This window comes from Anguilla anguilla, chromosome 1 (genome assembly GCF_013347855.1).
Source record: "Anguilla anguilla isolate fAngAng1 chromosome 1, fAngAng1.pri, whole genome shotgun sequence".
NCBI classification, from domain to species: Eukaryota; Metazoa; Chordata; class Actinopteri; order Anguilliformes; family Anguillidae; genus Anguilla; species Anguilla anguilla.
This window is the reverse complement of record NC_049201.1, coordinates 87,337,062-87,364,561: the sequence shown is the minus strand read 5'-3', so window position 1 is coordinate 87,364,561 and position 27,500 is coordinate 87,337,062. Positions and strand designations below refer to the sequence as shown.

General features: G+C 51.7%; 2 protein-coding genes and 1 long non-coding RNA gene across 7 annotated transcripts in view; all 3 read right to left on the bottom strand.

Moving 5' to 3' along the window:
- The window catches only part of sptbn5 (spectrin, beta, non-erythrocytic 5), a 58,968-nt gene extending 38,475 nt beyond the window's left edge, over window positions 1-20,493 (bottom strand). Inside the window, exons 1-19 of the mRNA XM_035429483.1 lie at window positions 20,312-20,493; window positions 17,776-18,055; window positions 17,251-17,418; window positions 16,451-16,567; window positions 15,440-15,597; window positions 14,630-14,858; window positions 12,117-12,751; window positions 11,798-11,936; window positions 11,185-11,408; window positions 10,549-10,702; window positions 10,017-10,217; window positions 9,350-9,556; window positions 7,906-8,083; window positions 7,190-7,323; window positions 6,420-6,659; window positions 5,428-5,580; window positions 3,520-3,650; window positions 1,311-1,577; window positions 297-584 (exon numbers count right to left, since the gene is read on the bottom strand). Of these exons, the coding sequence (XP_035285374.1) occupies window positions 297-584; window positions 1,311-1,577; window positions 3,520-3,650; window positions 5,428-5,580; window positions 6,420-6,659; window positions 7,190-7,323; window positions 7,906-8,083; window positions 9,350-9,556; window positions 10,017-10,217; window positions 10,549-10,702; window positions 11,185-11,408; window positions 11,798-11,936; window positions 12,117-12,751; window positions 14,630-14,858; window positions 15,440-15,597; window positions 16,451-16,567; window positions 17,251-17,418; window positions 17,776-18,030 (3,878 nt within the window). The 5' untranslated portion in view covers window positions 18,031-18,055; window positions 20,312-20,493. The remainder of the gene's footprint in view (window positions 1-296; window positions 585-1,310; window positions 1,578-3,519; window positions 3,651-5,427; window positions 5,581-6,419; window positions 6,660-7,189; window positions 7,324-7,905; window positions 8,084-9,349; window positions 9,557-10,016; window positions 10,218-10,548; window positions 10,703-11,184; window positions 11,409-11,797; window positions 11,937-12,116; window positions 12,752-14,629; window positions 14,859-15,439; window positions 15,598-16,450; window positions 16,568-17,250; window positions 17,419-17,775; window positions 18,056-20,311) is intronic.
- A 1,862-nt stretch (window positions 20,494-22,355) lies between these two features.
- ehd4 (EH-domain containing 4) overlaps window positions 22,356-27,500 on the bottom strand; it is a 35,658-nt gene continuing 30,513 nt past the window's right edge. For all 5 annotated transcript variants that reach the window (XM_035422104.1, XM_035422123.1, XM_035422114.1 and 2 more), the window contains one exon: window positions 22,356-26,326. In XM_035422104.1, the coding sequence (XP_035277995.1) occupies window positions 25,769-26,326 (558 nt within the window). In that variant the 3' untranslated portion in view covers window positions 22,356-25,768. The remainder of the gene's footprint in view (window positions 26,327-27,500) is intronic.
- LOC118229783 overlaps window positions 26,337-27,500 on the bottom strand; it is a 1,495-nt gene continuing 331 nt past the window's right edge. The window contains exons 1-3 of the long non-coding RNA XR_004765729.1: window positions 27,199-27,500; window positions 26,692-27,161; window positions 26,337-26,654 (exon numbers count right to left, since the gene is read on the bottom strand). The exon at window positions 27,199-27,500 is cut by the window's right edge and continues 331 nt beyond it. This is a non-coding gene — a long non-coding RNA (uncharacterized LOC118229783). The remainder of the gene's footprint in view (window positions 26,655-26,691; window positions 27,162-27,198) is intronic.

The window sequence follows — 27,500 nt, the reverse complement described above, 5'->3', positions numbered from 1 at the left end:
CATCATTCCTATCTAACAAGCTTTGTGCAGAATGTTGGTGGGTGTGCTAAAGTGAAGATATCGTAGCAGGTTACCATGACAACACTCTCTGGGGATGCAACCCTCAAATTAAAAAAGAACAACGTTGCCCTTGCCTAGTGGCGATTTCATCTTTAGCTGACTACTAAGTTAAGATGTTTGCCTATGAAATCCACGGACAAGTGTGAGGCCCACCTCAAACTTCATTAAATCTCTAACTCGTCCATTACCCATGATCAGTGCCTGTCACTCAGCATCAGGCCCCTCCCCCATCTCACCTGTCTCTCTGCTCCTCGATCTCCCGCCGGAGGTCCTGATTCTCCTTCAGCAGGTTCTGGGCGGAGCCCACGTCTGAGGCAGTCTCCTCCCCCTGCAGCCGCGCCCGTACAGACTCCGCCCACAGAAGCAGGTCCCGGGTCTCCTGCAGGAACAGGTGCCGTTGCTGGGCGTCCTGCAGCCCCGCCTGTCTCTGCTCCGCCCCCTTTCGCACCCGCTGCAGGAGCTGCTCCAGCCCTCGCACCTCCTCCATGATGGCCACGGCCTCTGCTGGGCTCCGCCCCTGCTTCCTGTCCCAGGACACAACACCCCTCAATCACCCAGAGCCGTGTGCGCCCCAATATTCATAACTGCACCCTAATATACATAAATAACACTATTCCCCAATATTCATAAATAACACTATGCCCCAATATTCATAACTAACTCTGTGCCCCAATATTCATGAATAACACTATGCCCTAATATTCATAACTAACTCTGTGCCCCAATATTCATAAATAATACTAGGCCCCAATATTCATAACTGCAGCCCAATATTCATAACTAACTCTGTGCCTCAATATTCATAAATAATACTAGGACCCAATATTCATAACTGCAGCCCAATGTTCATAACTAACTCTGTGCCCCAATATTCATAACTAACTCTGTGCCCCAATATTCATAACTAACTCTGTGCCCCAATATTAATAAATAACACTGTGCCCCAATATTCATAACTAACTCTGTGCCCCAATATTCATAACTGCAGCCCAATATTCATAAATAACACTATGTCCCAATATTCATAACTAACTGCACCCAATATTAATAAATAACACTGTGCCCCAATATTCATAACTAACTGCACCCCAATATTCATAAATAACACTGTGCCCCAATATTCATAAGTAACTGCACCCCAATATTCATAAATAACACTGTGCCCCGATATTCATAACTAACTGCACCCCAATAGTAATAAATAACACTGTGCCCCAATATTCATAACTAACTCTCTCACAGGTACGCACATTTTGGCGATGCTCCTCAGGTACTCGATCTTGCGCTCCAGTGCCTGGATCTCCCGCTGGGCCAGGCCCAGCTCCCGCTCCTCGGCCTGTAGGCCAGTTTGGGTCACGCTCACCCCGGCCCCGCCCACCCCGGCCCCGCCCAGCTGCGTCAGCTTCTCCTGCAGCTGTGCCCGCGCGTCCTGGCAGTCCTGCAGGAAGGAGCGAACGTCCGCCGTGCCCAGCAGCTCCTCCGCCTTCGCATCCCGCAACACCTGCATGCGCTCCCACCTGCAGCACAGAGAGAGAACTGCTCACCTGCAGCACAGAGAGAGAACTGCTCACCTGCAGCACAGAGAGACAGTCGCTCACCTGCAGCACAGAGAGAGAACTGCTCACCTGCAGCACAGAGAGAACTGCTCACCTGCAGCACAGAGAGACAGTCGCTCACCTGCAGCACAGAGAGAGAACTGCTCACCTGCAGCACAGAGAGAACTGCTCACCTGCAGCACAGAGAGACAGTCGCTCACCTGCAGCACAGAGAGAGAACTGCTCACCTGCAGCACAGAGAGAACTGCTCACCTGCAGCACAGAGAGAACTGCTCACCTGCAGCACAGAGAGAGAACTGCTCACCTGCAGCACAGAGAGACAGTCGCTCACCTGCAGCACAGAGAGAGAACTGCTCACCTGCAGCACAGAGAGAACTGCTCACCTGCAGCACAGAGAGACAGTCGCTCACCTGCAGCACAGAGAGAGAACTGCTCACCTGCAGCACAGAGAGAACTGCTCACCTGCAGCACAGAGAGAGAACTGCTCACCTGTGCAGTACAGAGAGAGAACTGCTCACCTGCAGCACAGAGAGAACTGCTCACCTGCAGCACAGAGAGAGAACTGCTCACCTGCAGCACAGAGAGAACTGCTCACCTGCAGCACAGAGAGAACTGCTCACCTGCAGCACAGAGAGACAGTCGCTCACCTGCAGCACAGAGAGAGAACTGCTCACCTGCAGCACAGAGAGAGAACTGCTCACCTGCAGCACAGAGAGAGAACTGCTCACCTGCAGCACAGAGAGAACTGCTCACCTGCAGCACAGAGAGAAGTGCTCACCTGCAGCACAGAGAGAGAACTGCTCACCTGCAGCACAGAGAGAACTGCTCACCTGCAGCACAGAGAGACAGTCGCTCACCTGCAGCACAGAGAGAGAACTGCTCACCTGTGCAGTACAGAGAGAGAACTGCTCACCTGTGCAGTACAGAGAGAGAACTGCTCACCTGCAGCACAGAGAGAGAACTGCTCACCTGCAGCACAGAGAGAGAACTGCTCACCTGTGCAGTACAGAGAGAGAACTGCTCACCTGTGCAGTACAGAGAGAGAACTGCTCACCTGCAGCACAGAGAGAGAACTGCTCACCTGCAGCACAGAGAGAGAACTGCTCACCTGTGCAGTACAGAGAGAGAACTGCTCACCTGCAGCACAGAGAGAGAACTGCTCACCTGTGCAGTACAGAGAGAGAACTGCGCATCTGCAGCACAGAGAGAAGTGCTCACCTGCAGCACAGAGATAAGTGCTCACCTGCAGCACAGAGAGAACTGCTCACCTGCAGCACAGAGAGAGAACTGCTCACCTGTGCAGTACAGAGAGAGAACTGCTCACCTGCAGCACAGAGAGAACTGCTCACCTGCAGCACAGAGAGAGAACTGCTCACCTGCAGCACAGAGAGAGAACTGCTCACCTGTGCAGTACAGAGAGAGAACTGCTCACCTGCAGCACAGAGAGAACTGCTCACCTGCAGCACAGAGAGAGAACTGCTCACCTGCAGCACAGAGAGAGAACTGCTCACCTGCAGCACAGAGAGAACTGCTCACCTGTGCAGTACAGAGAGAGAACTGCTCACCTGCAGCACAGAGAGAGAACTGCTCACCTGCAGCACAGAGAGAGAACTGCTCACCTGCAGCACAGAGAGAGAACTGCTCACCTGCAGCACAGAGAGACAGTCGCTCACCTGTACCAACATGTTTGTGTGTGTGTGTATGTATAGTGTCTCTGTGTATGTATGTCTGTAGCCTGTGTGTATGCAGAGTGTGTGTGCACTGTGCATGTGTGTGTGTATGTCTGCATACTGTGTGTATGTAGAGTGTGTGTGTACTGTGTGGTGTGTGTGTGTGTGTGTATGTCTGCATACTGTGTGTATGTAGATTGTGCGTGTACTGTGTGTGTACAGTGTGTGTCTACCTGCGGATGACCTGTTCCTGTCTGGTCTGGATCTCTCTCTGCTTGCTGTGTCCACTCTTCTGTAGCTCCTCCCCCAGCTGACTGATGTTATCCAGCTGGCCCCTCCCACTGGCCAGCTCCGTCAGGAAGCTCTGACAGGTAACAGGTTTATGGTTCATTACTGGTGCTGTCATTATTAACAGAGAGTGTGTGCATTGTAATACATGCATACTCAGCTAATAACTGCTGCTGTGGTCTCAGCTCAGAAATTAATGTGGCGTTAATGGACCTGAGTGGGATTTAGGATAGTGCTAACAAAGTCATATGGGATTTGAATGTAGCATAGTGCTAACAAAGTCATATGGGATCTGAATGTAGCATAGCGCTAACAGAGTCATATGGGATCTGAATGTAGCATAGTGCTACCAGAGTCATATGGGATCTGAATGTAACATAGTGCTAACAGAGTCACATGGGATCTGAACATAGCATAGCGCTAACAGTCATATGGGATCTGAATGTAGCATAGTGCTAACAGAGTCACATGGGATCTGAACATAGCATAGTGCTAACAGTCATATGAGATCTGAACGTAGCATAGTGCTAACAGAGTCACATGGGATCTGAACATAGCATAGCGCTAACAGTCATATGGGATCTGAATGTAGCATAGTGCTAACAGAGTCACATGGGATCTGAACATAGCATAGTGCTAACAGTCATATGAGATCTGAACGTAGCATAGCGCTAACAGAGTCATTTGGGATCTGAACGTAGCATATTGCTAACAGAGTCTTTTGGGATCTGAACATAGCATAGCGCTAACAGTCATATGGGATCTGAACATAGCATAGCGCTAACAGTCATATGGGATCTGAATGTAGCATAGTGCTAACAGAGTCATATGGGATCTGAACGTAGCATAGCGCTAACAGTCATATAGGATTTGAAAGTAGCATAGTGCTAACAAAGTCATTTGGGATCTGAACGTAGCATATAGCTAACAGAGTCTTATGGGATCTGAACATAGCATAGCGCTAACAGTCATATGGGATCTGAATGTAGCATAGTGCTACCAGAGTCATATGGGATCTGAATGTAGCAGAGTGCTACCAGAGTCATATGGGATCTGAACGTAGCATTGCGCTAACAGTCATATGGGATCTGAATGTAGCATAGCGCTAACAGTCATATGGGATCTGAACATAGCATAGCGCTAACAGTCATATGGGATCTGAATGTAGCATAGTGCTAACAGAGTCACATGGGATCTGAACATAGCATAGTGCTAACAGTCATATGAGATCTGAACGTAGCATAGCGCTAACAGAGTCATTTGGGATCTGAACGTAGCATATTGCTAACAGAGTCTTTTGGGATCTGAACATAGCATAGCGCTAACAGTCATATGGGATCTGAACATAGCATAGCGCTAACAGTCATATGGGATCTGAATGTAGCATAGTGCTAACAGAGTCATATGGGATCTGAACGTAGCATAGCGCTAACAGTCATATAGGATTTGAAAGTAGCATAGTGCTAACAAAGTCATTTGGGATCTGAACGTAGCATATAGCTAACAGAGTCTTATGGGATCTGAACATAGCATAGCGCTAACAGTCATATGGGATCTGAATGTAGCATAGTGCTACCAGAGTCATATGGGATCTGAATGTAGCAGAGTGCTACCAGAGTCATATGGGATCTGAACGTAGCATTGCGCTAACAGTCATATGGGATCTGAATGTAGCATAGCGCTAACAGTCATATGGGATCTGAACATAGCATAGCGCTAACAGAGTTATATGGGATCTGAATGTAGCAGAGTGCTACCAGAGTCATATGGGATCTGAACGTAGCATATAGCTAACAGAGTCATATGGGATCTGAATGTAGCATAGCGCTAACGGAGCAGGAGTGGGGTTTCACCTCGTATTTGGCCTGCATCACCTCCACATTCTCAGCGTTGGGGCTGAAGGCCTTCAGCACGCTCTCTTTGTCTCCCATCCAGGACTCAAACTCCTGGCAGGTGTTATAGAAACGGTACAACCTCACCGCCTCCTCCAGAGCTCTCCTCCGAGACTGCAGGAACAAGGAGAACATTTCACATTTCTGCACACAGACATGCTATACATACACACACAGGCTACACACACACACACACACTATATATACACACACACACAGGCTATACACACACACAGGCTACACACACACACACACACACACACACACACACTATATACACACACACACAGGCTACACACACACACACACACACACACACACTATATACACACACACACAGGCTACACACACACACACACACACACTATATATATACACACACACAGGCTATACACACACACACACACACTATATATACACACACACACAGGCTATACACACACACACACATACACACATTATATATACACACACACACAGGCTATACACACACACACACACACACACACACACTATATATATACACACACACACAGGCTACACACACACACACACACTATATATACACACACACACAGGCTATACACACACACACACACACTATATATACACACACACACAGGCTACACACACACACACACACACACACACTATATATACACACACACACACACATGCTATATATACACACACACACAGGCTATACACACACACACACGCACACTATATATACACACACACACAGGCTATACACACGCACACACAAACACACAAACACACACACACATGCTATATATACACACACACATGCACGTGTTAAACACACACACACACACAAACATGCTGTACACACAGACACACACACACATGCACGCACGCACGCACACACACACACACACACACACACACACACACACACACACACACACACATAGTACATGCAGGTTGAATACCTGTGCCAGGCTCTGTAGGCTGCTGAAGTCTCTGTCCAGGCTATGCTGTGTGGTTGTGATGGTGTCCTGCTGGTACTGCGGGTCGGGCAGCATGCTGGACTGGATCTCCGTGGTGCCGCGACGCATAGAGCGACTGCGGCGGGGCCGGCTCACCTGGGCGGGGCTCACCTGGCCGGGGCCCACCTGGGCGGGGGTCTCCAGGGTTCCGTTATTCAGCGCTGGCTGAAATGGAGGCTCCACCTGGACACCCAGAGCCAGATCTTACTCACATCCACCAATCACCAATCAGTCAATCACCTGATCAATAAATTAATTAACTAATCCATTCAGATTTAGCCACGTAGCGATAAACCTGGGAGAGGCATCAAGCATATATAGGAACTGGAGAGGGTAGGTGGGGCCTGGCGATGAAGCCTCCACATGTTGAGGGCAAAAGAGCCTGCTGCCCATTGAATTCAATGTAGAAAATCAAGGTGATTTAACAACCAAAGAAAACCTCATTGGTCAGTTTTTTTGTGATCATAATTTTTTATTTATTTTGCTTACAAAAGTCTGATATTCCCCATTTACTTTAATGAGAGCGCCAATGTGTTGCCCTCAGCATGTGCAATACAGGCTTAATTCCTTGGCTTCACAAGCTTAGGTCAGCTGAAGAAGGTGTTCTTTTCTGTCTAGTCAAATATGCATGTCTATGGGGAGAAGAGCATCAGGCTGTTGCATGTTAGCTGGCCAGTGCAGGGCAGTCAGCCGGCCAGCAGGGGGCGCATTACCTTGGGCAGTAGCTCTGTGATGTAGGTGGGAGGCACCAGCTGCTGGTTTCCTTTGTTGTCCTTCACCAGCCACTTATCTCCACTCTTACTGAGAATATCCACCATTTCCCCACGGTCCAGGGTCACCTTCTCGCCTGGACAACACAAGAAACAAGGTTACCTGCTCACCTGAACAACACAAAAAACCTGGTCACCTGCTCACCTGAACAACACAAAAAACCTGGTCACCTGCTCACCTGAACAACACAAAAAACCTGGTCACCTGCTCACCTGAACAACCCCAAAAACCTGGTTACCTGCTCACCTGAACAAAACCAAAAACCTGGTCACCTGCTCACCTGAACAATACAAAAAACCTGGTCACCTGCTCACCTGAACAACCCCAAAAACCTGGTTACCTGCTCACCTGAATAAAACCAAAAACCTGGTCACCTGCTCACCTGAACAACCCCAAAAACCTGGTTACCTGCTCACCTGGACAGCACAAAAAACCGGGTCACCTGCTCAAGACAGGCTCAAAATAGACTCCATTCACACTTTTTGACACTAACCCAGCAAACAATTGCCCTAGGCTCCATTGAAAAACAATGATGATCTGAACTGAAGCCCCAGGTGAATGTACATTAAACTTGCAGTGTGCTAGCTGTGTCTAACCCTGCAAGGGGGCCTGGTTTTTCCTGCAAGGCTGTGAGTAAACATGCCGTGGGGCCAGTTACCTTTGTATCTGAATCGAATTTTGGCCTGCTGGACAGCGACAGGCGCCTGAGTCTGGGGCAACGGGCGGGGCGGACGCGTCGTTCTCTGTGTCGGCACCCAAATTCTCTCCTTCCCCACCTCCTCCTCCTCTCCAGAGGAGGCGCTGCCTCGGTCTTTTGTGTTCTCCTGCGGTTCAGCCTGCAGTCGGAGATTAACACACTCAGGGATGACCCCACTCAAACATGGGGGCCTACAGGGCGGCTGTGACTCACTGTGAGGGGCCTACAGGGCAGCTGTGACTCACTGTGAGAGGGGCCTACAGGGCAGCTGTGACTCACTGTGAGAGGGGCCTACAGGGCAGCTGTGACTCACTGAGAGGGGCCTACAGGGCGGCTGTCACTCACTGTGAGAGGGGCCTACAGGGCAGTTAAGGGGCCTACAGGGCAACAGTGACTCACTGTGAGAGGGGCCTACAGGGCAGCTGTGACTCACTGTGAGAGGGGCCTACAGCGCAGCTAAGGGGCCAACAGGGCAGCAGTGACTCACTGTGAGAGGGGCCTACAGGGCAGCTGTGACTCAGTGTGAGAGGGGCCTACAGGGCAGCAGTGACTCATTGTGAGAGGGGCCTACAGGGCAGCTGTGACTCACTGTGAGAGGGGCCTGCTGGGCAGCTGTGACTCACTGTGAGAGGGGCCTGCTGGGCATCTGTGACTCACTGTGAGAGGGGCCTACAGGGCAGCTGTGACTCACTGTGAGAGGGGCCTGCTGGGCAGCTGTGACTCACTGTGAGAGGGGCCTGCTGGGCAGCTGTGACTCACTGTGAGAGGGGCCTACAGGGCAGCTGTGACTCACTGTGAGAGGGGCCTACAGGGCAGCTGTGACTCACTGTGAGAGGGGCCTACAGGGCAGCTGTGACTCACTGTGAGAGGGGCCTACAGGACAGCTGTGACTCACTGTGAGAGGGGCCTACAGGGCAGCTGTGACTCGCTGTGAGAGGGGCCTACAGGGCAGCTGTGACTCACTGTGAGAGGGGCCTACAGGGCAGCTGTGACTCACTGTGAGAGGGGCCTGCTGGGCAGCTGTGACTCACTGTGAGAGGGCCCTGCTGGGCAGCTGTGACTCACTGTGAGAGGGGCGTACAGGGCAGCTGTGACTCACTGTGAGAGGGGCGTACAGGGCAGCTGTGACTCACTGTGAGAGGGGCCTGCTGGGCAGCTGTGACTCACTGTGAGAGGGGCCTACAGGACAGCTGTGACTCACTGTGAGAGGGGCCTACAGGGCAGCTGTGACTCGCTGTGAGAGGGGCCTACAGGGCAGCTGTGACTCACTGTGAGAGGGGCCTACAGGGCAGCTGTGACTCACTGTGAGAGGGGCCTACAGGACAGCTGTGACTCACTGTGAGAGGGGCCTACAGGGCAGCTGTGACTCACTGTGAGAGGGGCCTGCTGGGCAGCTGTGACTCACTGTGAGAGGGGCCTGCTGGGTGGCGCTCTTGGCCTGCTCTCCCAGGCGCAGCAGCTCAGAGGCGTACGCAGCGAGCTCCTTCTCCAGCCGCAGGTGGCGCTGCAGCAGGGCGTCGGCACTCGACTCATCCTTCCCATGATCCTCACTGCTGAGCAGGGGCCTGCGGTCACTGAGCCAGGACTCCGCCTCCATCGCATCTGCAAAGTACTGAGAGAGCAGCAGGGTGGCGCAGGGTAGGGCAGGGTGGGGTGGGGTGGAGCAGCAGGGTGGGGCGGGGTGGGGCAGGGTTGGGCGGGGTGGAGCAGGGTAGGGCAGGGTGGGGTGGGGTGGAGCAGGGTGGGGTGGGGTGGAGCAGGTTAGGGCAGGGTGGGGTGGGGTAGGGCAGGGTGGAGCAGCAGGGTGGGGCGGGGTGGGAGAGGGTAGGGCAGGGTGGGGCAGGGTGGGGCAGGGAGCATACACCCTTTTATCAGTTTGGTTCTGTTTGAAACACCATTCAAAACTACAGTTCAGACTAACTTTCCTCCTTTACATCTGTCTGTCAGATGTAGTGGAGACCAGAGGCCAGCCAATCATATCTTCTGCTGACATCACTGATGACATCACCTAGACTTGAACCTGAGACTGCAGGAACCAGCTGGGCCATGCTTCCTTCCTCCAGTTAGGGTACCTGTTTGATGATGCTGCCAGTCTGCAGCCGGGTCTTCCGATTGTCCACTTCGTCCTTCAGGTGCCGCCACTGCCTCTGCAGGGTCGACGCCCACTTGCGGATCTCCTTCTCATTGGGGTGTTTCCGGCTGCAGAGGTCATGACCCCTGCTCACCACCCCTAAGCACAAAGGCTCATGGGATTGCATCTCTGCCTCCAGAGCCTGAAACACACCGTATAGATCAGCTTAAACACACACACACACACTCTCACACACACACACACACTCACACACTCACACACACACAACACTCACACATACCCATGAACACACACACATACACACACACTCACCCACACAGACACACACAGACACACGCACACACACTCACCCACACAGACACACTCTCACACACACACACATACTCTCACACACACACACACACACTCAGACACACACACACACACTCTCACACACACACACACACACTCAGACACACACACACACACACACACACACACTCACACACACACACACACACACACACACACACCTTGTGTCTCTGAATAGCGAGTAGTATCTGGCTGAGGTCGCGGCCCAGGCCAGCCGTGCGCACCAGCTGCCAGGTCTCATAGATCCAGGCCTCCGTCTCCTCACAGTCCCGGAAGAACTCAAAGAGCTTCAGCTGCTCCTGCAGGTCCTGCCTCCTGCGCAGACAGAGCACCAATCAGAGCACAGCTCCGCATGTACACCAATCAGAGCACAGCTCCGCATGTCCACCACTCAGAGCATAGCTCTGCATGTCCACCAATCAGAGCACAGCTCCGCATGTCCACCAATCAGAGCACAGCTTTTCCCAATCAGGGCACAGCTCTGCATGTCCACCAATCAGAGCATAGCTCCGCATGTCCACCAATCAGAGCACAGCTCCAGATGTCCACCAATCAGAGCACAGCTCTACCCAATCAGAGCTCAGCTGCGCATGTTCACCAATCAGAGCACAGCTCCACATCTTGTCAATCAGAGAACAGCTCAGAATAGCCATAGATAGTCATTATGGTTTACCTCATCCAGCACTGATACATATTTCACTACAGATACTTAGACACAATGTTTAAAATGACCATAGATCCTCATCCAGCATTAGACAGGTGATCTGTGAGCAGGTTGTTCCACAGTAAGTACTCACCTGTTTTTGCTCTGCAGCAGGAGGGAGCTGTACTGGGCATTGAGGGCTCGGACCCGAGTCTGGACCTGCTGGGGGTCGCTGTGTGGACCCGTTAGAGCCCTGGTGCTGATGGAGCTCAGAGTGTCTCCCTGTGAGGAGATCTGCGCCTCCACCAGCTCCTGCTTCTGCAGCAGAGACTCCACATCCTGCAGCTGCTTCCCATGATCCTTAGAGCCTACCAACACCTGGGGGGCAAGGGCAACAAACATTAATACTTCCCTCTGGAACATTAAAGAGTGAATGCATACATAAATCAATGAATGAATGAATGAATGAATTGCAGATTGATTAATTTATAAATGAATAATGGATTATGGCTTGATATTGGAATAAATTCTGATGAATGAATGGATGAATTAATTAATTAATTAATTAATTAATTAATTAATTAATTATGGATTGATGAATTAATGAATGAATGAACGAATGAATTAATGGATTGTGGATTGATGAATGAATGGATGAATGAATGAATGATTGAATAAATGCCGACTGATGAATGAATGAATAGATTATGGATTGACAAGTGAACGAACAAACGAACGAGGAGGGTTAATGATTGAGTCTTTCTCACCTGCAGCTCCTCCAGGTCCTGGGACAGCAGCTCAACGTCTCTGAGCACACCGAGCGTGTTGACGACGCCCCCTATTGCCTGGCCCTGGTTCTGCAGCTGCAGGAGGAGGTCCTTCCAGTGCTGCGTGATGTTCTCCTGCCTGCGATTCCACGGCAACAGCAGCGGGAATCAGACCCTCCAGACCTCCGTATTATTTTTTACATTTCACATGATCACCTGACCCGTACCGAGGGAGAGCCAATCAGCCACAGGGCACACTCACCTGCGGATCACCTGACCCGTACCGAGGGAGAGCCAATCGGCCCCAGGACGCACTCACCTGCGGATGACCTGCGCCTTGCTGTGGTAGTCCTCGCGGTCGATGACGGCGGCCATGTCGCGGAGGGCGTGGAAGCGCGGCTGGCGGGCGTGCACGTCGGCGGCCAGGGCCTGCAGGCGACGGTCGGCGGCCAGCGCGGCGCTCAGGTCCCGCGCCGAGCGCACGTCCTGCCCGCGCAGCAGCCGCGCCGTCTCCTGCAGGTAGGCCTCCCGCAGCGTCGCCTTGCGCCCGAACCTCTGCGCCAGCCGCTCCAGCCCCTCCAGCCTCAGCAGCGCCCCCTGCAGGGCGCGCTCGCGCCCGTGCTCCGCCCGCTCCAGCGCCGCCCAGTGCCGCTCCACGTCGGCCGGCGAGCGGCCCTCCGGCGGCACGTAGGCGTGCCGGTTGTTGGCGCGCAGTTTGGTGCGCAGGGCGAACAGGTGCGCCTCGATGGCGCCGCGGTCCTGGTACTTGGGCGGCTTCTCCACGGTGCGGTAGGCCTTGAAGGCCGCCACCAGCCGCTGCATCTCCTGCAGGGAGTTGGGGAAGAGCCGGTCGTTCAGCTCCACCACCTTGGCCTTGATCCAGCGCAGCAGGTCCGACACCATCTTCTCGTACAGCTCCCTCAGGTCCTCCGTCTCCTTCACCATCACCAGGATCTGGGACAAACAGAGAGGCAGCGCCCCCTTCAGCCTGCAGAGCTACATTACAGTAACACTTAAAGCACAACGCCAGTGTTCACGCCAGGCTATGAATGTTAAGCACTTGCAGGCTCACATAAGAAGATCCACACAGTAATATTTACACACAGTAATATTCACACACCCACCCACCCATCCACACACACACACACACACACACCTTGCTCAAAGTCGTGGTTCCCCTTCGTGGTCTAATAATTCCCTCTCTCATGTTCTTCCATCTCAGCCACTGGTGACTGAAGTTCCCTGAGAGAGACATGTCTTCCAGGCTCCGCCCACTGGCCCCGCCCACTCACCCAACCACGCAATGGCCCCGCCCTCTCATCGGCACCTCTGTCACACTCTGTCTGTTTCTGTAGCCAGTGAGCCACTTCAGCCAGCCAACAACTGCCCCCCAAGATCTGCCCCCCTGCCCCTCTGCCCAGAGCAGGGTGTGTAGAGTGCGGTCCTGGCTGTGAGGGGTGGTGGGGGGGTGCAGGCAGTTTGGGGTTGGGGGCTGTTTCAGTCCACACACCTCTCCTTCCCCTGTGTGTCTCAGCAGCTTCGTACGGCCTGACCCCCCCCCTCACCTGCTCAGACAACCTCCCGCCCCCCCCCTTCCTCGCCCAACTCCCAGAATTCCTCCTGTTATCCTGGACAAAACCGGCGTGCTGCTAGATGGTGCGATTCTGTGTTGTGCGTGTGCGTGTGCGTGTGCGCGTGCACGTGCGTGACGTGTGCGCGTGCGTGTGCCGTGTGTGTGTGTGTGCATGTGCGCGTGTCGTGTGTGTGTGTGCGTGCGTGCGTGCGTGCGTGCATGCGTGTGTGTGTGTATGTGTGTGTGTGTGCGCGCGTATGCGTGTCATGTGTGTGCGTGCGCGTGTGTGCGTGTGTGTGTTTGTGTGTGCGGGTCGTGTGTGTGTGTTGTGTGCGTGAATGTATGCGCGAGTGCATGTGTGTTTGTGTGTGCTACACCTCCAGCAGAAGGAGGTCTGAGGCTGTGCTGAGCTGATTAGCCCCTCCCCCTCCCTGTCCTGGCTGTGGTTAACTCCCATAATCCCCTGGGGAGGCTCTGTGATTAGGAACTCCAGGGAGGGATTATGCTCGTGCAGTTCACCATGCAGCCTCTAGAGGGAGCCCAGTAGCAGGCCTGGTCTGTATTTAAAGAGCAGGACTGGGCCAAAGGCTCTAGCAGTCAGTGAGAGGGACTGAGTGCCTCTGCCTGAGTCCAGCCTTTAAGCCTTTAAGTCAAATCGGCAGGGTTGCCTAGGCAACTAACCGGGAAAGTGTGCATGACAAAAGTTTGACTTAAGATCACGATTCCCAAAAGGGTTTGGAGTTGGGCCAGTGTCATGAACAATAAATTTCCCCTCAGAAATAAGTTCCCCCCAGAAATAAGTTTCCCCCTTTGAACGCCATTGTAATTTGTTGTGTATTTAACAAACATTTTCTCGTGATTATTCTGCAAGCATGCATTTGAAATGGCGCAGGTTTAGAGCCGTTAAGTGATTAATTAACACATTATCAGTTTGGTAGCTGGATGAATAGTTGTTATAATTATTATGGTAATTCCGTTAAAGTTTGAAATCAGAATGTTTTAAATTGTGTATACACAGACAATGAACTCGTACACCCAGATTGGATGTTGACGTATATGTCTAACATTAGCTAATGATCACATGGTTGATACCATGTGATCATAAGCTAATGGTTGATAGTTCATCTATTTAGCTAACCTATGACAGTTTAAGTAGCTGCCACTCTGCTGAAACTGAAACTCTCTTCAAACTGTGATGTCATAATGACAGGGGGGAGCTTATTTGTCATGACCCCGGCTGCGATTGGAGGCCTGCGCACCTTGGCGATCCTCTTCTGCAGGGTGTGGCCCTGCTTGGCGCGGGAGAAGTAGTGGTAGTACAGGGACACGTAGGTCATGATGGACTTCTCGTCGGGGTGGGGGACGGCCACGTCCTCGATGTCCAGCAGCCGCATGATCCCCAGCTCCCTCTCCGCCACCCCGAAGGCGTGCTCCAGGTTCCGCAGGGGCTCCCCCTGCTGGAGGCGCCCGTAATCAAACAGGTCCGGCCTGCGAGGGGGGAGGCAGGGGTCAGGGGTCAGAAGCACTCTGCAGGGTTCTGTGCCAGACGTGGGACTATGCCCCTGAAAATCTCCTCAATCGCACTGGTTTACTCCTAAGCGCAAGACTGCTTTTATGAAATTAAACTGTAAATACATCACTCATGCTCCTGATTCCACCGGCAGAGATTATCACCTTACAGCTGTGAAGTTTACCTGGGCAGGGCAGGACAGGGTGGGGCAGGGCAGGACAGGACAGGACAGGGCAAGGCAAGGCAGGACAGGGCAGGGCAGGGCAGGGCAGGGCAGGGCAGGGCAGGGCAAGGCAGGCCGGAGTAGTGCAGGACAGGGCAGGACAGGACAGGATAGGGCGGGGCAGGGCAGGGCAGGACAGGACAGGGCAGGGCAGGACAGGGCGGGGCAGGGCAGGACAGGACAGGGCAGGGCAGGGCAGGGCAGGGCAAGGCAGGGCAGGACAGGGCAGGGCAGGGCAGGGCAGGATAGGGCGGGGCAGGGCAGGGCAGGGTAGGGTGGGGCAGGACAGGGCAGGACAGGACAGGGCAGGACAGGGTAGGGCAATGTGCTACTCACCGGTGGGCGTGGATGAGTGCGTTGAACGCCAGGCCATCCCTCCAGCTGCTGGAGAAGTCCTGCACGTCCACACTAGAGTACCCTGCCGTCTTCCGCTGGCACCAGATCAGCAGAGCTTCTTTAGCAGAGCGCCGCGCTGCACTAGCACCCCCATCTGCCTGAAACACGCACATGCACCATTACACACAGATATACTCACACATACACATACACCATTACGTACTTACACACACATATACACCATTACACACAGATATATTCACACACATACACATACACCATTACATACTTACACACACATATACACCATTACACACCATTACACACAGATATACTCACACACATACACATACACCATTACGTACTTACACACACATATACACCATTACACACCATTACACACAGATATACTCACACACACACACACACATACACCATTACATACTTACACACACATACACATACGCAATGTGTGTGCTGTATTCCCTACGGCAGGGCGTTATGTGTGTGCTGTATTCCCTACAGCAGGGTGTAATGTGTGTGCTGTATGCCCTACGGCAGGGCGTAATGTGTGTGTTGTATGCCCTACGGCAGGGCGTAATGTGTGTGTTGTATGCCCTACAGCAGGGCGTAATGTGTGTGTTGTATGCCCTACAGCAGGGCGTAATGTGTGTGTTGTATGCCCTACGGCAGGGCGTAATGTGTGTGTTGTATGCCCTACAGCAGCGCGTAATGTGTGTGTTGTATGCCCTACGGCAGGGCGTAATGTGTGTGTTGTATGCCCTACAGCAGGGCGTAATGTGTGTGTTGTATGCCCTACGGCAGGGCGTAATGTGTGTGTTGTATGCCCTACAGCAGGGCGTAATGTGTGTGCTGTATGCCCTACAGCAGCGCGTAATGTGTGTGTTGTATGCCCTACAGCAGGGCGTAATGTGTGTGTTGTATGCCCTACAGCAGGGCGTAATGTGTGTGTTGTATGCCCTACAGCAGGGCGTAATGTGTTTGTTGTACCTCCTCCAGGTTGATAGAGCCGATCTGGAAGCGCAAGATGATGATCCACAGAAGGCCCAGGATCAGGGTCCTGTCTCCGTCCACAACGTTCTCTGGGCCAATCAGATCCACTCGGATCTGCGGAGAGGGGCATGGTCACGCGTCACAGCGTGCAGGCACATCCCTGGCCAGTCTGCGGCCCGAGCAGGTACATCATTACACACGGCAGAACCACGGCTTCCAGCGATCCACCGTTCGGCTTCTTCTGCTAGCGCCGCAGCTTGTAAGACTGAAGTTTGTGAGACAGAAAAGCCAGTCTCTCTGAGACTGGCCCACGACTGGACTCTGATTTAGAGCCTCGGGCCAGCTAAGCCAATCACACCTCAGCTGCTGGCCCAAGCGGCGCTTTGATCAGATAACATAACATAACATAACATAACATTAGATAACAATGAGAACAGGCCATTCAGCCCAGTAATGCTTGCCATTTTCTGGACTAAATTAGTGCTCTGATTACCTACAGACTAGATAGTATCTAACACCTTTTCAAGTCTGGTCTTGAAAACTCCCAGAGTTTCTGCCTCTACTATGTGACCTGGCAGGCTATTCCACACATTGACTACTCACTGCATGAAAAAATTCTTCCTAACGTCTGTATGTCCCACTTCTGGATATCGTGATATAAAGGCATCACTTTACTGCCATTTCAGTCACAGTGCCTCTGCTCCAGACAGGAGGGGGTTGCATGTGATGTGTCTGTGGGGATTAGAGGGCCGTGCCCAGGATGACGCGTTTGGCGCCCCCTGCTGGCGGTGCCTTGCCTTGGTCTTGAGGAAGCCGATGGCGATGCTGTTGTTCTCCAGGCAGTGAACGCGCAGTGAGCGGCGGCTCGGGGTCGGCAGCGTCTCCCTGGAAATCAGCTCCAGCAACCGCACCAGGTGCAGCCCACTCTTCAGCTCTGAGTACACATCCGTCAGCTCCACCCTCTCCTGCAGAAACACACATCCGTCAGCTCCACCCTCTCCTGCAGAAACACACATCCGTCAGCTCCACCCTCTCCTGCAGAAACACACATCCGTCAGCTCCACCCTCTCCTGCAGAAACACACATCCGTCAGCTCCACCCTCTCCTGCAGAAACACACATCCGTCAGCTCCACCCTCTCCTGCAGAAACACACATCCGTCAGCTCCACCCTCTCCTGCAGAAACACACATCCGTCAGCTCCACCCTCTCCTGCAGAAACACACATCCGTCAGCTCCACCCTCTCCTGCAGAAACACACATCCGTCAGCTCCACCCTCTCCTGGGGTAGGGGAAGCAGAGGACTGGGGTAGGGGCAGCTTACCCCGTTTTTTGCGAAGACGCTGTTCATCCACTTGGTGTAGGTCTTCTTCTGCACCGCCATTCTCTGCTCCTGCAGCTCGCGAATCCTGCCCTGTTCAAACTCCCCGCCATCCATTGACGTTCCACCCCCTCCGGGCTCTCTGTCCATCATAGCTCCGCCCCCTCCTCGTTCCCTGTCTATCATAGCTCCACCCCCTGAACGCTCCCTGTCCATCATGGTTCCGCCTCCTCTGTGCTTCCAGCGGTCCCTATCCATTGTAGCTCCGCCCCCTCACCACTCCCTGCAAAGAGACCACACCCATTACCCATTCCATACCCCTTGTTAATCACACAGAAATTTCATCATCCCTACAGGTAATGGTAATAGTGACATCATCCCCAATGATAACCACGAGATGTTCACTTGGTGTATGCTCAAATCAAACCGGAATCATTTGCATTTATGTTTGCATGTGACTTCTAGGCATGGCTTCCATCCACAGGAATCCATATCTTATCAAAGATGGGCAAACCACAGGTGAGATTGATGAGGGCCAAATTCAGCATATTTCAACATATTCATGAAGAAATTCACATCCAGTGATATGCAGTTAGATTTTTGCTTTCCAGTGATATGTAGTTCAATTTAAGCTTTTTCACAAGAGTTTCCTCATCAAGAAGAAAATATTTAGAAATGTATTTTACTGCATGCGACCACACCACATAAAACCGTTCACTGCATCCCGGTTAGATTCAGATTTGCAGCACAGTGAGGTCTGAGTGGCGTGGCGGTTACTGCAGGTTTGGGAGCCGCTGTTTTGTACAGTCAGCATGATGGCTGCTCCAAATTGCGTGAGAGAACACAGCTGTGAGATTTAAACTCTCGGACCAGAGCCTCGGGCGTGGTGGGGTCACTTCCTGACACCGCCCCCCCCACCCCTGACACCCCCCGGGAGTGCACCTTGGCTCACAGCTGTTTGTCCCCATTAATCCTGATCTCTGTCCCGTAGCTGTTCGGCCTCCTGCCAGCAGGGCGGGGCCCACACAAAGCCCTGCAGCTGTAATGATGTGTCCGAGAGTCAGCTGTAACTCATGTCACCGCCCTTCCCATCAGACAGACACCCCAATCGCTGTTTTACTGCAAATAAAAACCTAACCTTTCACTCCCTTTACGTCGCAGGTCTTGTGGTGAGCATTTCTGATTGGCTTGTAGCTTCACTCATTTGTAGATCTAGTGCTGGTTTCTCAGACATGTAAAGTGCTCCTGTAAGGCTGCATAGGCTAAATGCCTAAATTATATGCTGCAAATGATGACCAGCTGATGCTGATTGGTTTATCGTGGAAAGCTTTGATGTGGATCAGTTTTTAAATCCACCTCAGGCGTAATTTCCAGGATGGCTGAAAGGTTTCTGTGATGTTTCTGTCTCCTGAAATGTAGGAATCATTGGATGCAGTGAAGCACTGTGCACTGGGCTCCTCGGGTTCTGTGAGGGTGCTGTTAAACTCAGGACCCGTGTGTTCTGTGAGAGTTCTGTTAAACTCAGCCCGCATGGGTTCTGTGAGGGTTCTGTTAAACTCAGCCCGCATGGGTTCTGTGAGGATTCTGTTGTTCATGTCGGTTTTGTGTCCTGCTCAGTTACGCTGATAATAACCGTAGCCAGAACACTGAGGTTCACACAATGCAAACACCACACAGTCATGCTCTGGAACAGCACCATAAAACCTTGCACAGTTAAGCAGTGAACTGTCCTGAGCTGAGCTCTTATGATTATTATGATTATGATTATTATTATTATTATTACCATTGTTGTTAATAATAATAATGATCACCATGGAGATGATGGCCTGACCTCTGCATTTTCCTTTTTATAGCCCACATTCAGCTCATGAAAATGCCTTCTCATTTTATTGGCTCACAGTGATGATGTCACGACAGCCAGGGATTCGCAGTGAGACAGGGAAGGTGCGTTAATCAGTGACTACAGGCAGTTTATGAGTAAACAGCGCAGATCATCAACACTCGGAGAGGGGAGATTCATCTCTGTAAACTTCCCCAAGCGTGCGATCGATGAAGCGGAGCGAGTGCCAGAGGTGCCGTGATCAACCGCACATTAAACAGTCCCGCTGCAGTCCTTTCTGACACGCAAGTCACAAGTTTATCAGACATTAAAATCCTTTTTTCTGCTCAAAAAGTGCAATATCACCTTCACCCAGCCACCGGAGCTACTTCACCTCTCTGTGTGAAAATACTCCTCTAATACTGGAGAGTTCATGAACAAATTATTCATAGTATTCATAACCATTTACCTATGGGATGTTCCTGTGCCATATTTATTCATATACATACAGGCTATGAAAAGCACTTGCATTATCAATAAAAATACACTGAAAATAACAAATGATCAAACCAAAATGAATGCATTTTAAAACTCACAGTCTTCAGATTTTTCTTCCACAGAATAAATGCACATGTATGAAGTACTGAATTATAATATTTCCATGAGAGAGAAACAGGTGTGCTGATGTGTACAGGTGTACAGGTAAATACGAGCGCTTACCCTCCTCTCTGGTGGTGTGTCTGTCGGCCGCGGGAGAAAATCGATCAGGACGCCTCAGCGTTCGGCTCAGCGAGAGAATCAGTGTGGCCTCAGAGACCAGGTGAGGCTGAGAGAGCAGGTAGAATAGCAGGTAAGAAAGCAGGTAGGAGAGCAGGTGACCTTTGAAGTTGCTGTGGGGGGGGAGAGGATTTACAGCACGTCGCTCTCACCTGACTGCGTGTGTGACAGGCCAGGGCCGAAGGCCACTGTAGCTTCCTCCTCCTCCTCCTCTGCGGGGTGGGGGGTGGGACGAGGAAGGAATCTGCCGGTCACAGTGTTCCGGAATGTCTGTGAGACTCTGGCTCGGTCAGCTCCTGGTGAGTAAGGGAGGGCCTCTCCAGCCTGTCACTCAAACGCAGCCGGACCAGGGGGACCAGTCCCACTCCCTCAGTGGCACTATCCCACAGCTACCTGGGGGCTCAGAGTGGAGACTCGTAACGGTCGTCATCACAACGGGCCGTCCTCTCTGCTCAAAGTGCAAACAAAAAACACTCAATAAAAGCTGATATCATCGGGGAGCAGTGCCGCTGGGGTCAAGCAGCTCACTTTCAGTTTCGTAGATAAACTTCTGATAACGGGCAGACAGGGTTACACCTACTGTAGGAGACACAGGTTTCACTGCCCCCCCCCCCCCCACCCGCAGGTGGGCGATACACATTGGTGGTGGGTGAGGTGAGTTCCCCCTCATCACTGTAAAGCATGTTGAGCATCTGTAAAAGGGCCATATTACATTACATTACATTACAGGCATTTAGCAGACGCTCTTATCCAGAGCGACGTACAACAAGTGCATCAGTTCAAAGTGCAGAGGTGCAGAAAAACACACTAGAGTGAAGTAAAGATCGTAGTGCCAGAAGTGGCCACATAGATCAGGAGTGTCTCAGTAAACACAGTGTCTCATTCCTTCGTTCTGTCATTCAAACTCAGTACTTTCTGCAGTGCAGTGAGGACTCCACACCTGTCCATTTAACAGGTACGGCCACTGTCTTTTGACAAATACACATTCAAACATTAGTATGCGCAATGTCAATTCAGCACGTTCGGCGGGGTCACGGGACAAATGGGAAGTGCTTTTTTAATGCGATGCTGTTACCTGCTGACATTAAAACATGCAAATGTGAAATACAGATTATTATGGGCTTGAATTGTGCTGCATTAACTCATCTGGTGACCAGGGCAGGTTGCCAAGGGAACAAAGTCTGTGATCAGGAATGCTCCTAGCTCTGGATTATAAAATCACAGGTATTTATGAGTGGCAGCTTAATCATTATAAAATCACAGGTATTTATGAATGCCAGCTTTATCAGCTCTGGCTGTAGTTTATAGCAGCATTTTTTGAGATTTAATGAGTGAGACTCACTCCTTCCACCTGACAGGTGTGACGTCTTCACTGCTGCTTACCTGGCCAGAGGGGACCCCATCAGAACTCCCCCACCTGGCCAGGTAATACCCCATCAGAACTCTGGGACAGTCCCAGGCTGCTGGGGTGCATGGGTCTATGCCAGTTTTTTAGCCTTGAAGGTGTGTAACTCACTGCAGTGTTTAGCCTTACTGAAGGTGTGTAACACACCTGTGTTTTAGCCTTATTGAAGGTGTGTAACACACCTGTGTTTTAGCCTTATTGAAGGTGTGTAACACACCTGTGTTTTAGCCTTACTGAAGGTGTGTAGCATCTGCGGCTGATTAGCTGTTCCGAGCGCTCACCTGATGCACACCTGGAAAAGCGGAGGTCTTAATGCAGCTGATACAGGTGTGCAAGTGTGTCTGTGTTTACAGTGAAAACATGATGCTAACCCGCTGTTAATCTAACGTTAATCTAACGCTAATCTAACACCAATCTTATGCTGTGAGCTGTGGCTAGTGGCAGGCACACCATTTCTGTTATTACAGACCCCCCCCCCCCAACCCCCCATTCTTCTGTTGATGCTGTATTTTAGCTGACTTCACCTGTCCTTTAACTTTAAAAATAAATTCTAATTTAAATATGTAAAAATGAACACAGACATGATTTTTACATATTTTAATGTTTAATATACGCATTTGCAATATACAAACAGATTTTGGGTGCACAGAAAGCATCTTTAATGCACAAACACAGAATCTGTGGAAGATCAGCGGGAATGGACAGATTGAGCTCAGAAAGACAAACATATTCCCCAGTAAAGAATCCCATCTGTATTGCACTAAATACATTTACAGTCATTAAAAAAGGAGAAGAAAAAAAACATCATTACAATAAAAACACAAGTCACTAATACTACTGCCAGAAAACAAAGACAAATCAAAAAGAATCACAGAGTGAAATGGCTTGAAAATTTAACAGGAGTCAGTCCTGAAGTGTGCTGAATTCAGAAATCCTAACAGGATGGATCACAGCTACTGTTAAATACCTAACATGGTATCCTGGAATAAAATAGTTACAGGGCATGGGTAACAGAGCTGCAGGGCATGGGTAACAGAGCTACAGGGCATGGGTAACAAAGCTACAGGGTATGGGTAACAGAGCTACAGGGCGTGGGTAAGAGCGAGCTACAGGGCATGGGTAACAGAGTTACAGGGCATGGGTAACAGAGCTACAGGGCGTGGGTAACAAAGCTACAGGGTATGGGTAACAGAGCTACAGGGCGTGGGTAAGAGCGAGCTACAGGGCATGGGTAACAGAGTTACAGGGCATGGGTAACAGAGCTGCAAGGCGTGGGTAACAGAGCTACAGGGCATGGTTAACAGAGTTACAGGGCATAGGTAACAGAGCTACAGGGCATGGGTAACAGAGTTACAGGGCGTGGGTAACAGAGTTACAGGGCGTGGGTAACAGAGTTACAGGGCGTGGGTAACAGGACTGCAGGGCATGGGTAACAGAGCTACAGGGCGTGGGTAACAGAGTTACAGGGCGTGGGTAACAGAGCTACAGGGCATGGGTAACAGAGTTACAGGGCGTGGGTAACAGAGCTACAGGGCATGGGTAACAGAGCTACAGGGCATGGGTAACAGAGCTACAGGGCGTGGGTAACAGAGTTACAGGGCATGGTAACAGAGTTACAGGGCATGGTAACAGAGCTACAGGGCGTAGGTAACAGAGGCAAGTAACAGAGCTGTGTGAACAACAAACCTGATAAGTGGCAGGAAGGCAGCTAGCAGAAGGCGGCTAACAGAGGGCAGCTAGCAGAATGCGGCTAGCAGAGGGCAGCTAGCAGAAATCAGCTAGCAGAGGGCAGCTAGCAGAGGGCAGCTAGCAGAAGGTTAGCAGAGGGCGGCTAGCAGAAGGATAGCAGAAGGCGGCTAACAGAGGGCAGCTAGCAGAATGCGGCTAGCAGAGGGCAGCTAGCAGAAATCAGCTAGCAGAGGGCAGCTAGCAGAAGGATAGCAGAGGGCAGCTAGCAGAAGGATAGCAGAAGGCGGCTAGCAGAAGGCTAGCAGACGGCAGCTAGCAGAGGGTGGCTAGCAGAAGGCTAGCAGAGGGCAGCTAGCAGAAGGTGGCTAGCAGAAGGCTAGCAGACGGCAGCTAGCAGAGGGTGGCTAGCAGAAGGCTAGCAAAGGGCAGCTAGCAGAAGGTGGCTAGCAGACGGCAGCTAGCAGAAGGTGGCTAGCAGACGGCAGCTAGCAGAAGGTTCCGAAGGCACTGAATTGGCTGCGTTCTCCAGGACTGCTTACCCATCATTTACGCTGAACCTGAAAAGTACTGCCCACTTTGGTCCTGATCCCGCTCCTTCAAACCCTGAGTATGCTGCTAAGCCACTGACCACAGGGAGAGGGCACACCTACGTGTGCAGCGTGTGCGCGGTTTGTAAGCCCACTCAGATAAAGCCAGATTGTGTGCTCATTGGGTGACTTCCACACATTGTTCTCCAGGCTGGTTGCCAACATGCCGGACGCGTATCACATGAGCAGCCATGGCCAGTTCCCCTTCTTCCAGGAAACTCTAAAGCTATTTGCAGCAGTTCCTGCCCTCTTCTTGATAAAAATAATGGAAATATAATATTTTAAATATTTTACAACACCTGGCAATTTCTCTCTTACTTCTCAAAACAAAGGTTGTTCATTTTAAAATGTACTAGTATTAGATTTTTAAAAAATACATTCTACAAGGACAGTGCAAATATGTAAATAAAATTAAAATACCATAGACTGCAAAAGACACTTTCTTGGCAGTTTGTTTTTGTGGAAAGGAGAAACAGAGAGAGAAATAAATCATGAAATGAAACGCTGGTTTAAACAGTGAGATGGACGAGCAGGCACTTTCCCGGGACTCCTGTGCAGGCCACAAGCTCTTCAGGTGAAGGCAGGGCCTGGTGTTCTCTTATTCCGCACTTAAGTCATTATTCCAAGTCACTGATTGGCTGAAGAATCCATACACCTTGTTTCTACGGCCAAAATTGTTTTCTCATTGAAAGGAAACGACAAAAACCTGCAGGCACAGCGCCCCCTCCAGGACTGGAGTTAAACCTGCAGGCACCTTTGTGTTAAGGCAGGTATCTTTATTTCCCTAACCCGGGAGGGCCACAGTTTTCATTGTTAATTGACCAATTAAAGCATTTAATGACCCACATAACTCATCTCACCTGGTTTTTTGGGGTCTAAACTGGTTGCTGATTTTAACATAAAAACAAAAACCAGCCACATTCAGTCCCTCATCAGCACCACGGTTCATTTAAACTTCTCATGCCCTCCTGAAAGAAGCACATTCATCTAGAAATGGCCTGGCTGTCAAATGAGTCATGAATTTGGACATAAAATGAATAAATTAAGTAATTGTGGCTGAAGACGTTAAAGGTTAAAGGTTATCATCTCTTACAGTCACAGATCGTTAAAAACCTTTCTACTTTGGTGCTTGAAATATTCTGGAGCATGTCTAGACAAAAAAAAAAACCTCACAGAAAGAGATTATTGGACATAAGAGTCGGAGGAAGAGGAAGAGTAATCTACTTCAGAATGAGGAAGTCAGAAGCGTGCAGGGCTGCTCGGCTGGCGCAGTGTGGCGGGTCTACAGGTGGCAGGTGAGCGCCTGACGACGGTGAGCCCAGGAAGCGCCAGGACGGGCGCACCTGTACCTGCTTCCGCCGTGTGAAACACTGATCCCAGAATTACGCAGATGAGACTGTACCTACACCCTATAACTACACCAGGTCAGGAGGCATTATGTACAGTGTGAATAATCTCTGCTGATCTACCGCACAGTAGCAATGTGTATGGTACAGGCCAGGTCTGTAGTTAAGTCAATATCACAGATGATTGCTCCCAAAAAAAAAAAAAAAAACCATGGGGACCATAAACCACTTTATCTCTCCTCCCTCACCCCCCCAACCTCTGCTCCTTCAATCCCCCCCCCTTCAGAATCGGGCTGTAGTACTGCAGTCTTTGCACATATCCCCCTCCCCCTCTGTCCAGGTCTCCGGTGGGGTGGGGCGGGGAGGGCGCGGCTCAGTCCTCCTGGTGGTTGTACAGGGTGTCTGCGGTGGGGTCCTTCCTGTGGGAGGGGGGCACCAGGTGGGGGGGCAGCTCGGAGGGCAGCTCGAACCCCTCCAGCTTGATCTTGATGAGGTGCTGGGCGAGCGCGAACTCCTCGTCGTCCAGCATGCCGTCGTGGTCACAGTCCGCCAGCTTCCAGATCTTGCCCAGCACCGTGTTGGGCAGCCGCGAGTTCATCATCTCCTTCTTGGCGTTGGCGCCAGACACACGCCCGTTGACGGGCATGAGGGTGTAGAAGATCTCGTCGTATTTGGGCTTGTCCCGGCAGACGATCCAGTCCTCGGCGTCTGCCCCTGCCCGCACGCCCTCCTCGTACCCGTGCCCGAACGGGCCGTCCTGGGACCCCTCAAAGGCCCCGCCAGACACCTGCTGGGGGGGCTGCCTGCTCTCCTCCTCGCGAATCATGGACATCAGCCCAGCGATCTTATTGGCCAGCATCTTATCCACCGATTCGATCAGCTTGGTCTTCAGGGAAGGGAACTTGCTGAAGTCGTAGTTCTGGAGCTGTTCCTGTGGGGGTAAGGGGGGGGGGGGGGTGGGTCAGACAGCAATCCACACTCAAAACTCAACCCCAACTCAACTCAATCCTGACACTCATTTGACCTGCAATACACAGCCTATTAAAGCAGTTTAATGTTTAATTTGGGACAGGACACAGTGGAGGAGGAAGTGTAATCCAGGGTTCAGTCACATGACCTGGCAGCTGCGCAAAGCGGTTTTTATAAGCCGTTAAACTCTGAGCTCGTGAGCGCACTCAGTAAAGTGCAGTGGCCTCAGCCCCAACTCCACCCTCACAGCCTCACTGTGACCTCAGCCCTAACTCCACCCTCACTGTGACCTCAGCCCTAACTCCACCGTCACAGCCTCACTGTGACCTCAGCCCTAACTCCACCCTCACAGCCTCACTGTGACCTCAGCCCTAACTCCACCCACACCGTGGCCTCAGCCCCAACTCCACCCTCACAGCCTCACTGTGGCCTCGGCCCTAACTCCACCCTCACTGTGACCTCTGCCCTAACTCCACCCTCACAGCCTCACTGTGGCCTCGGCCCTAACTCCACCCTCACTGTGACCTCTGCCCTAACTCCACCCTCACAGCCTCACTGTGGCCTCAGCCCTAACTCCACCCTCACAGCCTCACTGTGGCCTCAGCCCTAACTCCACCCTCACAGCCTCACTGTGGCTTCAGCCCTAACTCCACCCTCACTGTGACCTCTGCCCTAACTCCACCCTCACAGCCTCACTGTGGCCTCGGCCCTAACTCCACCCTCACTGTGACCTCTGCCCTAACTCCACCCTCACAGCCTCACTGTGGCCTCGGCCCTAACTCCACCCTCACTGTGACCTCAGCCCTAACTCCAACCTCACAGCCTCACTGTGACCTCAGCCCTAACTCCACCCTCACAGCCTCACTGTGACCTCAGCCCTAACTCCACCCTCACAGCCTCACTGTGACCTCAGCCCTAACTCCACCCTCACAGCCTCACTGTGACCTCAGCCCTAACTCCACCCTCACAGCCTCACTGTGACCTCAGCCCTAACTCCACCCTCACTGTGACCTCAGCCCTAACTCCACCCTCACAGCCTCACTGTGACCTCAGCCCTAACTCCACCCTCACACCCTCACTGTGGCCTCAGCCCTAACTCCACCCTCACTGTGACCTCAGCCCTAACTCCACCCTCA